This window comes from Perna viridis, chromosome 10 (genome assembly GCF_037379345.1).
Source record: "Perna viridis isolate PV_CMFRI_1.1 ecotype Kerala chromosome 10, ASM3737934v1, whole genome shotgun sequence".
Lineage (NCBI taxonomy): Eukaryota > Metazoa > Mollusca > Bivalvia > Mytilida > Mytilidae > Perna > Perna viridis.
Genome location: NC_142454.1, coordinates 25,196,537 through 25,210,094, shown reverse-complemented (window position 1 = coordinate 25,210,094; position 13,558 = coordinate 25,196,537). Strand labels below are relative to the sequence as shown.

The 13,558-nt window shown below is 32.2% G+C and overlaps 1 protein-coding gene across 5 annotated transcripts; it reads right to left on the bottom strand.

The window, feature by feature from the left end:
* Positions 1 to 411: 411 nt before the first annotated feature.
* On the bottom strand, positions 412 to 13,011 carry LOC148605110 (UDP-N-acetylglucosamine--peptide N-acetylglucosaminyltransferase 110 kDa subunit-like). 5 transcript variants are annotated; one of them, XM_088549558.1, is made up of 20 exons: positions 12,716 to 13,011; positions 12,067 to 12,217; positions 11,444 to 11,687; positions 10,921 to 10,989; positions 8,440 to 8,556; positions 8,167 to 8,246; positions 7,711 to 7,800; positions 7,302 to 7,407; positions 6,868 to 7,109; positions 6,228 to 6,381; positions 5,885 to 5,986; positions 5,366 to 5,545; positions 4,999 to 5,157; positions 4,585 to 4,674; positions 4,228 to 4,353; positions 3,684 to 3,953; positions 2,737 to 3,207; positions 2,366 to 2,498; positions 1,515 to 1,638; positions 412 to 1,172 (listed from the first exon to the last, which is right to left on the bottom strand). In XM_088549558.1, the coding sequence occupies exons 1-20, from the start codon at positions 12,762 to 12,764 to the stop codon at positions 1,019 to 1,021; spliced, it is 3,111 nt and encodes a 1,036-aa protein (XP_088405684.1). In that variant the 5' UTR covers positions 12,765 to 13,011; the 3' UTR covers positions 412 to 1,018. The 5 variants fall into 5 exon arrangements, with proteins under 5 accessions (XP_088405684.1, XP_088405685.1, XP_088405682.1 ...); XM_088549559.1 differs by having other exon boundaries at positions 2,381 to 2,498; XM_088549556.1 differs by lacking the exon at positions 12,716 to 13,011 and having other exon boundaries at positions 12,067 to 12,364.
* Between the last annotated feature and the right edge of the window lie 547 nt (positions 13,012 to 13,558).

Genomic DNA, 13,558 nt, shown 5'->3' with positions numbered 1-13,558 from the left:
GTTAAGCTAATGGATCAATTTCTTTTGAAACGGGTTCAATTAATTGTTTTTCTTGTAATATTTAAAGTATAATAGATAATTTTGTGCACTTTGACTATTTCAGTACTGAGAATACATACATGTACACCTTAATTTCATGCACTCCCAAATGTTTATTACCTGTATTAAGGGAATCCGATAATTATTCTGTGATTTAGATTTTAGGAAGAGATAGCAGTTAAGGTGTATGGATCTTAATTCCAAGTCACTCAAATACACGTTAAGTTCCCTTTTCAACACTTTACCAGAACCAACATTTTTTTCCCTTATACCCGAATAAGCAAACAATTTCATTCCATTTCTACCACTATGAATTAACGTTTACTGTCATAAATAAAGGGTAAGGCTCAAAAATGAAGAAAAACAATAAGATTTGAAGGTAAATTATATTAATTTACAGACAGTTAGTTTGAATTTTCTTTCAATAAATAACAATAAATGCCAAGCATTCCTGATAAAACCATTAATCTACAGATACACATGTAAATGATGTTTAGTACCCTTGCATGTACAATTCATAAATAAAAAGACCTAAAAATGAGACAAAATGGCATAAAACCTACATGTAGTTCAAAATTCATTAATAAAAATTAGTACACACTGAAGGGACTACTAAACAGAGCTCCTAACATGTGAAGTGAACTAGCAATAAAAATCTGATAAGTTAAAGGAAGAAATTTGCTCCAAGATAAGTTTTACATTTCTGATGGCAATTAAAAAATCTAACAGAATAATTTATAGGGCAAACAAAAAACTAATACATCCCTCAATTAATGCCACACAACTATCCAATGGAGAATGAGAAATTCACAATGAAATAGGTTGATTAGATATTTACATTTTTACAAAGGTGAAAGTTCCACACACAATTCAGCACACGCACATACACACTACACATATACAGTGAATAGTCAGTCACAATAAGAACGACACTAAGGAGAAGCACTATTAATGACTCTTTTAAATGAAAGATGATGACTTATGTCCGTGTGATGTGGTCAACTTCCTCCCCATTTTCATATTTCCTCCACATTTCTTTGAACAGTTTTTCCATATTATTGGCATAATGTCTACAACTAAACAGTGGACTTGATGTTCTTGCTTTCCACACTTTTGCTCTCATTTTTCTCAAACTGTAAAAAAGAAAAAACATTTACTAACAGTAATGAATGCATTTTATCATTACAGCATCTGAAAGACATACGCATTTAAAACAAAAATATATATCAGCCATGATGTCAATGTCAAAATGTTTCAATTAAAAGAGTGGATTTTCTTCTATCATAATTCAGATTATATCAATCCCTACCAAATACAATGAATAAGGCCTCCTATCATCACACAAAAAATGCTCCAACTTAAAATCATGTAATGATTTACAATCTACAATGTATCATTCTTGGCAGGGCATTGGAACTAGACAATATATAATAGTTGACCTGCATGAAATATCATATACATGCAACTTTACTTACTATTGTGCATCATTTCCTAGTCTAGTTGCAATTTTGACATATTCTTCCCTTGTGTTTGCTACCAATTCAGGACAGCCTAATGTATGGAGCTGTGAGGAAGCCACTCTAGATGCTAAGGTTTCTCCTGAAAAAAAATTCATATTAAGTTATAGCCCATTAATATAAACAAACATACTGAAGTTCTTTAATGCTGAATAAAGCAAACTATGGACTTGTTCAATACACAAGATGCATCTCAGTTATTCTAGTTTCCAGTGATTGTTACTTCAAAATGCAAGTGCATGTCTTGTTTAGTTTATTCTCTATCAATGCCTTTTCAATCATCTGAAGTAGACAATAAGGAGTTACTTTACATTTCAACAATTTATGTGGAAATAATACTACTCAATTGGACTGCTTCACATTATAATAAAAAAATTTTCTGAACTTCCATTTCTATTCCAAAAATAAACGTATGGAGGGTCAAGAGGCACTTTTATTTGACCCCACCATGCATACAATAATAATTTATAATTTTCTTAAATTGTACTGGCTAACTATTTTAAATAACCACTCATCAAATTTTATTAGAGATGCCTCCTGCTCCTAACCCATCCCCTTACAATTAATTCTGGGATAGTCCTTAGATTGGTACACACAAATCTTTTCAAAACAACCACCACAGCAAAGAAAGTTCATGTTTATTTACTGCTAAAAATTCTCTTATCTGAACAGTTTTGGCAAAAAGTTTAAAATCTGACATATCAAACAAAATATCAGTTAAGGAGAAATTTTCATTATATTAGAAATTTTGACTTGTTGCAAACCAATTTTGCCAAGACTGCTTAATCTCTATTTTGTTGTTTTCTCACCATTTAAATACAAACCTGGCAGAGTTATCATAGGAGTACCAGCCCACAGTACATCCATGCCTGTTGTATGACCGTTACATAATGGGGTATCTAGACATAAATCTGCCAACTGTCCTCTCCTTACATGCTCCTCCTGAAATATAGCACATTTGTTATAACCTCCAAAATACACTTGACCTTGCAATGATACAATTTTAGGATAAGCTTCTTTGTTAGAGTACTTGATAGGATAGGAGTGACAGGAGACAGCATTACATACACAAATATAAATATGATCCATTTTTACATTTTACAATTCCGACAGGGCTTATGAGAATGACAAATGTCTATAGCAAGACAGTTTACAGATAAGATATTTCCATAGAGCATACCTTTGGAGCAACATGAGAGAAGACAATCCTCTCTGATGGAAGACCACTAGCAGCAGCTCTTTTTACAACATTAGCCTCTCCAACAGCTGGAAATCTCAGCAGCCATAAAACACTGTTGGGAACATTCTTCAGAATTTCAATCCACATGTCAAGTGTTGCTGGATCTATCTTATATAGTTGGTTAAAGTTACAATAGACGATAGCATCTTCAGGCAAATTATATTGACACCTAGCACTAATGATAATGTTCTGTGGTATTTCCTCACCAGTAGCCGCTTTGTTGTTAGTCTGGTTAGTGGTGACACCATTCTGAACCACGACATCATTGATCATAGAATGAGACAAACCGGTCTGGATCATTGTCTGTATGATGTTCTGAACATTGAAGTCCATCACATCAAATGTGACCTTGGCTGGAGATCCATCAGCTTCATCAGTTGTCTCACCATGTTCAGCCTCATACTGAACTCTCTGTAAATAGTGAATGTTAATTTAGAATAACTTCAATTGAAGCTGACCTTTGTTGTCATCTGAGTTAAATAAACAAGGTTTTATGATTACACAAAGGCAAGCTTCTATCTAAAAAAAAAATATCTTATTAGGTCATACTTTTCAAACTAACATACCTGTGGATATGTAACAATGGCAATTGTGTTTTTTTAGTTTCAAAAGAAAGTTCAGGGAGGATTTGCCATACTTACTCCTGCTATCACACTTGTGGAAATACAACAAAAGGTTTTTAATTTAAGTTCAGAATATCATTCTCAAAATATCAGAGATGGTTTTACGAGGTCTACAAACAAAGCAGAAGTTGGCAAAATCTGAAGTAAATATACAGTAAAAAATAATCGTAATGGTAAAATAAGGACTTGAAATAGCAGAATTAAGCTAATAAGCGGAAAAAGATCATGTCTGAAATATGTAGCTTGTAATTATGGGAGTATTACCTTTATTTCTCCAGTCCTCTTTAAAACATCCAGATCAACACCATTTAACACAATGTTATTGTCAGATATCTTGCCATTAACTTCAATTAACAATTTCTCTTTAATATGTGGGAACATTTGTTGATGGTCTCCAATGAAGAAGGTGTCTGCCATGAATGCCAATTTCTCTGAGTATTGATCAGCCAGCTCTATGGGTGAAGTGATCTTGTCTGTCAGGATGTAGTCCATAAACGAAGCACCGCTTGTACCAGGGTATCCAAGCCACATAACCTTTTGAAGCCATACAAAAAATGAACTTGACATTCAAATTCTTTGTACATGCAATATTCTTTAGAAAAACACACAAAATACACAATTTTATCTTTGACAGCTAAATTCTGTTCTAAATCAGAAGAAAATGATATCTAGGTACAGAAATTAATGGTCGTGTACATGGATTAAATTAAAATAAAAAACACCTGCTTCTTAGTGGAGGTATAAACCTTCAATGAAAGAAAATTAAAAAGTAGCATTTCATCCAAGATTGCAAACACAGAAACCATACCTGAACAGGTGCAGGTCTGAGGGCAAACAACTCATTTCTTGCTCCCTTTGTATAACCATTCATATTGACTAAGATCTGAATACCATCAGCAAATATTCTATCAGCAGCTTTTCCATTACATGGGACCTGTAAATTTATATCAACAATTTTACGAACTTTCAAGAGTCATTTCTATCCTAAGAGTTGTTAAGATCTAGTTACTTTTGAAGACATTATGGCTGTAGATTCAGTTTACAACGTATAGATATTTTAATAAACATATCTAAAAAAGAACGACTATCAAACTTCATTTTGTTTTGGATGTTTACAAAAATGCTTTTAAACTTCATTTGACATAGCAAAAACAATAATCTTTACCTGTGACAGATCTATGAAGTGTTCTGCTTCACTTGCTATCTTATTTCTGAATGTTGTTCCATCATCTGGACTTAGTGAATAACAGAATATCTGTAAAAATTTCAAAATATGAACATTTAGTCACAGATAGCATAGGGTTTCTCAAGTAAACCTTTGGCTACCTAAGGGCTATTCCGGAATTAATTGTGAAAGGGGGAGGGGTCGGGAGGCACATCTAATAAAATTTGATGGGTGGTTTTTATTTAAGATTGTGAGCCATATAGCATAGGGTTTCTCAAGAAAAATCTTATTGGTACTTAAAAATTCAAAGTTTATCAACAACTATTTCGTAAACACCGGTAAAAATTAACACCACTCTGATTCAAGAATAACAAAATGTACAAAGGGAGTTAATCCAAAATACAAAACACTTACCTCTACTTGACTCTTATCGTGCATTCCAGGTATACTCTGCATTAGATGGGATGTAGGATGATTACAGAAATCAGAGCTGACATATCCAACTTTCAATCGTGCTGTAGGGTCAGCTTGAGTGTGGGGATGTTCAAATGGGGGCTTATGTAATACATTTATCTGAAGAAAAAAAAAAATCACTCATAAAAATGTATATGAAACTGAATTTTTACTTTGCAGGTTTAACATTACCTTATACAAAAGATATTTTTCTTTTCCTTTCTCTGTAGTATTTTTAGTTCTCTATTTTTTTCCTTGTATCACTTTTTTTATGTTAACTGTCAAATAAATCATTTTTGTTATCATTTAATTAACTAATTCATTGTACCTTTTCTAGACAAAGACTGGCATGTCTAGCTGCAATAGCTTTCCTCATGGAGTGAGAAAGTGGGTATAACATGCTGTGATGTGGATGAACTGATGGTAATCTGTTCTTCTCCAGCTGGTCTTGGACAATTGTAACCAACCGCTTCATTCTGGCAGGGTATTCACTCCAGTCACATACTATCTGTAAACATTTGATAATCATTCACTAGAAGGAAATTTGTGTTGCATGTAAAATGGTCATGGCATTTCATTAAGTATTCAAAAATAGCATAATATTGCAAGTTTATAATTAAGCTAATATTAATTAAAGATAGATTTCCTTTTTTTAACATATAAGATCTTTCTTACTGTAATAAGTTCATGCCAGTATTTTTCACCGAACTATTTACAAGTAGAAAAATTAATGGTTAACAATCACTGAAACAAGGACACTATAATGTACATCGTAAGAAGTTCTCAATCTGTAATAACACCAGAAAGGCAATTTCATAAGATTATAATAAGATCATGTTAAACCTACCTGTAAGCAGTGAGCCAAGTTACAGTATGCATCAGGGAAGTCAGGTTTCAATTTTAGTGCTGTTCTATATGATGAAATAGCTTCTGGTATATTTCCAGAATCCTAAAAATACAGAATTGTACTATTAACTTTTTCACTTCATATTGAAAACAAAATCAAATACTAAATACATTCCGTTTAAATCATAAATACTTTGAAAACAAACAGAACTGGCTCATTTGGTAGGATTTGGGATATAAAATTGCAAAAGTATCATTTACAGCAAGATATGTGTTTTTTTTCTTCTTCCTATATTCATCAGTACACTTACTGTCTCAATACTTTAGTAACTTTTTAAGTATACCTTGTGAATAGATGCTAGATTGCTATGTGCATCTGCAAAGGCTGGGTTAATCTGAATAGCTCTGGTATAACACTGTAATGCTCCTTGTATATCCTGCATTTCTTTTAATGTGTTTCCCATGTTAGAGTAGGCATCAGCAAATGTCGGAGAAATTCTGAAATAAGTCAATTATACACATATAAATAAAATTTGAAATACAGAAGATTTTTCACAATTCCAAAATATTGAATAAGATACATGTAATTACAAGCTACTGTTGACTTTAATAGCTTATCCTGATCTCAATATCATTTTACTGAAATGTATTAAGTCTGTAAATATGACATTTTACAAACTTTAATCAATAAATGTGTTAAAAGACCCCTACCTTAAGATGTACTTCAAATATCATTGTGTGACTTTAAGTTCCAGAGAAAAAAAGCCAAGAAATATTTTTCAGAGATATCGGGGTTTATGAGAATATTAAAATATATCACAGGGTTCTCGAGTTTCGTTGCTTTGGCCTAACAGAAATAAGGTATGGAAAAAAAAAACACACACACACAACAGAATAATAATGAAAACAAAAATATTTCTGAAAGTAAAAAAAACATTTTCAAAACATATTTTTATTGACATTAAAATTGTGTATAATATTAACCTGATAGCCTCCTTGTAATGTAGTAAAGCTTCATGAAGCTTCCCTTGCTGTTGAAGAACACTGGCAAGATTAGAATGGGCAACAGCAAACTCTGGGTACACTTCTAAAGCTTTCAAATATAGTCGAACAGCCTCTTCTGTAAAACCCTGCTCCCTTTTGATGTTAGCCAGATTGTTGAGGGAATCTGCATGGGTTGGACATAGCTTGAGGGCCGTGTTGTAACATTCTTCAGCATCAGCAACCTGATCGTGAATAACTAGTATTAACTTGGCATTTGGCTAAGAATAGTTAGAGCTAAAGAAGTATATCTCACAAAGTTTTAAATAAAATATAATTTCATATCTGTAGTTTACAATTCAGACTGAAGAACTATAATAATATTTGACTTCACAAATTTTGGGAAATCAACTTTGACAAGAGAAAAGCTCGCTTACTTTTCCTTTTTCTTTCAAGGCATTTGCTAAATTACAATATGCATCTGGGAAGTTAGGTTGTAATTCTATTGCTCTTTTGTAGGTATCAATGGCAAGATCTATCAATCTGAAACAGAGAAAAATAAAATAACCAATAAAAAAATAAAATCAAAAATTGAAATCAAAAATTTGTGTTGAAACCTAATATTTCCAGATAAATTTGTCAAAAAAAAAAATGTTTAACGAGTATTATTCTAATATTTACCATTATTTCTGTTTTTAGTCTCATAATTTGGCTATTTTCCTTGTTTTTCTTTTCTATCAATAAGGAATTTTTGAAAAGGTTGTTTCAAAATGAATGACTCGTGACATAAGAATCAATGTTAAGGACTAGTTCCATGGGAATCAAACAGAATGACTTCTGACATACCCTTGTTCATAGTAGACACAGGCAAGATTTCCATGAACAACAGCATGGTTTGGACTCAGGTTCAGGGCTCTCAAATAAGCTGCAACAGCTCTGTAAGAAACCAGATTAGATTTTAGAGAACAAACTTGTACAAGTATAAAATAAAAATGATATCTGGTAAAAAAAAACTAGTACACTTTTTTAAGTTTTAACACTACTTTAAATACTAGTTCTGAATGCACGAAAATAAATATTTTTCAATAATATCAATTATTTATTTAAGATATTCATATAAGGTAATTAATATATCTTTTTTTATTAAGTACCAGTAAGCTGCATATGTAATGATTGTGTTAAAATGGGGCAGCTGGAAATATTCCAATGTCATTCTCAAAATATTTATCTAAATCACTGCCTGGAAATATTTCCATAAAAATACCACCATGTTGTATTTCCTTTAAATATGTTTCCTCATACCTGTCAAATATCCTAGCTTCTTTCAGTACATTTCCTAAGTTAATGTATGCATCCAGGAAGTTGGAATCCAGTGCAACAGCCTGAAAAGTTCAGTGATCTACATTGCAAGTATTTGAATTAACTGTACAACTTCTTATAACACTTCATTGTCATTTATCCTAAAGTGCAGTGCCATTCCTTTACGATTTTCTAGTGAAAACAAGTATGTTACCAATTTCATATGAGGATTGGAACAACAAAATAATCTATAAATTGAGTCGCAAGCAGACTTACCTTTTCAAAATGGTGGATGGCTAACCATATTTCACCTTGTGCATTGAACACACATCCTAAATTACTCCATGCAACAGCAAAATTTGGCTGAGTCTCTATGGCTTTCAAATAGCATGCCTAAAAAATCAGAAAATAACATTATCCAATTCTGTGTCAACACCAACGCTATCGCCTTGATTTGCCATGTGCCAGCTCTGCTGCGCTCCTACGCTAGCGCTGGATGTGGCATGAATTTCTGACAGAGGAACCCCGATGCTCATCATCTCATGTAGTCATAAATATCAAAGTAAAATTAGGTCAAACATGTCGCAAGTTGAAATACTTGCAAGAGAACAACACTTGAGATTTTATTATAATTTTTAACAGTAGCACATGATTTTGAACCACAAAGTTTCCTTGTCAATGAAACTGCAAGCAAGACATAAAATCCCTTCAATACTGATAGCATGTCTTTCAAATAACACAGCCAAAGAAGTAAACATAAATTACATATATATCAGCTACTATCATGATTGTTGACAGTCAATCATGACTTTGCCAAACTAATTCAATTCTTTATAATAATTTTGTAACGAATTCATTTGGTTTGAAGTTTTTGCAGCAGTGAAGTTCAATTATTCATGGTCAGAATTCCATTTTAAAAATTCAGCCACCTAAGATATATTTTTCAGTGAGTGACTTTCAACAATGACAAAACATTTTCATATCATTTAAAAGCTTAATATGCAGATGAATTTAAGACAATTTCATACAAGACTTTGCTGAAAGTAGCATAATGTCTCAATATAGAAGGAGCATTAAATCTAAATAACAGTCAACATATCTGAAAGTCTGCTTGAACTGAAAAATACATCTCTGCAGCGACCGCAAGCGCCCGCAAAGCGCGTGCTTGGAAGCGCTTCCAAGACTTCAACATGAACCTTTCAAAACTTCATCTTCCAACCTTTTACAGTGTTGATAAGAAATTTGATTTCAGGCCAAAACTTCCATTATTATTTTAGTAAAATAGAAAACTGTCAATTTGGAACAGTTGAGTTCAAATAATGGAGCCTTCCTGTCAAACAGTCAAGCTTAAATAATTTTCATCCAAATGTTCTACAGTATTCTTCATTATTCTAAATCAAAATTGGATGCCAGATACTTGCCAAAGTCAGTATAGAGCCTAATGAAAGTTGATGAACAACTTTTTTTAGAATTCCCTTTATACAATACCTCATTTTACCTCAGTGAATTTGCCGTATTTACCATTGAAAGGTCACACTGAATTCCAAGTGTCTTGTTCCATAAACTGTGCCCTCGTGGTACGATTAAGTTACCAGCATTCTATTTCTATTATAGAAATGATAAAAAAGATGATTCATTAGTATCTAATAAAGTAAGTATTAGTAGCTCTTGTTTAGTAATATAGTCTCAAGCATGAGCAGTTTGTACAAAGATGCAAAAGTTCTGTACATTTCAAACAGCTTCATAATTACTCCATTCAAAGCATGTCTACTTTTAGCTACCAGTGCATAAACACATGTGAATTTTTTTACATTAATAATGAAGATTTAAATTCATAACTGAATCTTTAACATTGCACAATACCAGTAAGCTATTTGAAACATACAGTAAATATTCAAAAAAATCTACTTCCCCAAGAATCAGCAGTTAACTGCAATGCAAGAATAAGAAGGCATTTCACAGGTTACACATCAATTAATATCTCCACCTAAAAAGATCATTAATTTTGTACCATGCGTAGCTAACTGTTTATTTGTCAAAGCTCACATCTCAATTTGATTACTTAAAAATTGATTCAAACAAATTGCAATTACTCATGAAGAACACAGAATTGACTACTTCATAAAAATTGATTTTTAATAAATTGCAATTACTCAAGAAGAACAGATAAATGTGAGCTATAATTTTTCTTATATACAACAAAAATTCATGCATGGAACTGTATTACTGAGCTTTTTATTTTCTTTGATTCTGTAAAAATGAAAAATTCTCCAGAAAACAGAATGTCAAATACAATCGACAGAATTTTGTACACATATCTCACTAATTGTAATAGTACAGCAGTGTTTGATATACATTTCTAGCTTCTCCCTAAATATTTCACCTCATAGTTCTGTACAATGACAACAGGAGAGAATGTTAGGAAAATTCTATGTGTTCTATTGACATTTTGTTCATTCTTTCTGAAATATGTTGCATTTATCACACAAATAAAGGACGCCTTAAAAGACAATCTCTTGCAAGTTCATGCTTCTATTTAGCTTTAAAAAAAAAATCTGCCCCATGCCAGAAGAGAAAGTATTGTGAAAAACCATATTGCTTTCTTGATTTCTTCCACATGAACTTGCATTTAAAATGTCTTCAAAGGTATAAATACCTGTAAAAATGCCTTTTTATTCCTTTATCCCCTGACACTTACTAAAGAGATTTTCTTAAAATGTTCACCATTGCTCATTAAATATTTTATAATCTTTATACCTTAGCTTCATCCAATCTTCCAAGAGCTTTTAATAAATTCCCAAGATCACTTCTCACACAGTAAAGGTCCTGAAAGAACACAAGTATAATGAAATTTAATTGAAAGTAAAGAATAAAATAAGACATAGTGATGTTAATATCAAAACTAATGAAGGTACCTTGTATTTTTATGTTTAAATACAACCACATTTCAAGTTTATATATAAATATAAGCAAGTATGGTAGCAGAATTAAATTTGTTATCTTACAAACAACCAAGTCAGGTAAATGACATCAAGTATATTAATGTGCAAAAAAAAAGGTTTACATTAGAGGGTCTGAGATACGTGACCTTAATCATATGCAGACACCCTCTTGAAAGTTTGAATTTTTATTAGGTGCTTCATTCACTTAATCCTAATCTTAACTGCTTCTGAACTGATCTGTCTTGGAATCCTATTTGAACCCCCAAAACATTGATCAGCTACATTATGTAGTTTTTAATGTTCAGATCAGAGGGTTAAGAAGTACCAATAATACTTACAGGGTTATACTGAAGAGCTGTAACATAGGCTTGAACTGCTTGTTCCAAATCACCAGCTGCTACAAGGGCTGCTGCTAAGTTGATGTATCCATCAATGAAGTCTGGCTTTAACCTAACAGCATGTCTGTAATTTTCTAAGGCTTCCTGTAACTGTCCACGTTCTTTGTATACATTTCCTAGATTTGAATATGCTTCTGCCAACATTGGGTTTTGTTTAATGGCTAACTGACTGAAATAAGCTGACCTGCAATTGAAAAAGAATCGTTTTTATATAGAAATACAGCATTGGAACAGTAAGTTACATTCAGTCAATCAGATTCAACATTTTCCTAACAAAAACTTAATTCACAACTCACTAATGAAAAAAAGCTGTTGTGATTTTTGTTAGAATTGTTGTACATGTAATTTGTGGAAATTCCCAATCAGGAAGGGCAAAAATTCCAAAATACAAGTTTTAAATATAGCTATCAAAACTTAAAACTGTGCAGTTTTCTGTAATAACTTAAAACTATAACCTGTAGTTTTTTTAAAATTTTGCCCAAATGAGAAAATGGCTGCTCACATACAAAGGAAATCTGACTTTTCAAAATGAAATATTTTGACATCAAGAAGAGCTACAATACCTATCCAGCCTTCTGCACTGAAAATGTGTAGAACTGAGTAACAATAGAACACCCGTGTTATCAGGCTCTTGTCTCCACAACTGCATACATAACTGTTCTGCATTTTCATAATTTCCTGCTTGGTATTCTCTATGAGCTAATTCAGCAAGACCTGTAATGGAATCACACGAACTTTTACATTTAGGTCCATAATATTCAATAGAATCACGTTTAGGTTCATGCAATCCCATTTCGAAATCATCAACAAGGAATATAACAGCTTTAGTCTTCATAGATACAAAGTTAAAAAGAACACTGTGCAGATTGCATTATATTACTGGAAGTATATTTCTAGTTGATAAACCAGTATTTTCTAGTTTTATAGAAAACTTCCACCAAGTTTTAACTGGTTATAACTGGAATTTTACCAATAAGGGTTTTAAATAAAAGCACCCATTTTATCACGTGAAACTAGTTAAAGACACCCTTTAATACTAAAGGGTGTACAATCATATTCATTGTATCGGGAAGCATAACTTCTTGGACGGAAAACGAGGGATGAACTGTAAGGAAACATTTTTTTAGACTTCTGCTCTTCAAAGTCGTTAAATCAGCAATGATATACTGTGTCATCGATTTTGTCTTCATGATATTAAAAGAAGTGTATTACCTGTAACGTCTGACACTGTAATATGTTGTATCGCTGGAATTTCCTTCATCTTTTCAACTTCAAGAACAAATATGGCGTGGCGAGTCTTTCTCTTTGTACAAAGAACGACTCAATTTCGCCGTTCGATCCGTATTTGCTTCCAGTAACTACTCAGCGACAAAAGTGCAACTTACAAAATTAAATAGCTAATTATTTAAATAAAAGATTGACGCGTTCTCAATGATAAAGCACAGTTTTCGGGCACATCCCAGACTGCCCGACAAAATTTTCCTTGATGACGTCAATCGCACTGAGGCGGATCGGCCAAGGTCGTTTAAAAAATTCACACTTCGATTGGTCAAAACCAATCAGTCAGTGTGGGGCCCAATAAAGGGTGATTAGAAGAGAAGAATTTCGTAGCATAATATTAGCCCTTTATTGCTCATTTACAACATAAATTGTTTATGATAATTTATTTTCCATTGATAAAAGTGTTGATAGCAAAAAAAAATAGCCAGTGTAATAAGTAAGCATTCATTCGATGACAAGATAGCAATGATTCCAAAAAAAAAACAAACTAAACATTCAGATCTATGACAAGCCAAAGTGGACAAATATACCTATTAATTAATATTTATAAATAACATCATCATTATAAATATTTATAAATGAATTATAAATAGTTATAATTAGGCATTTTTGTACACTTTGACTTACCATGCAGATCAACAATTTAATTTAGTCAAGGATTTGCTACATGTAAAGCTGTCACAGTTAAAAACACATTAATGCATAAGCTAAACAATCTTTTTTAATTTTAAAATACAATTTATTTATTTGGAATATTGATGCTCATTTTTGGAG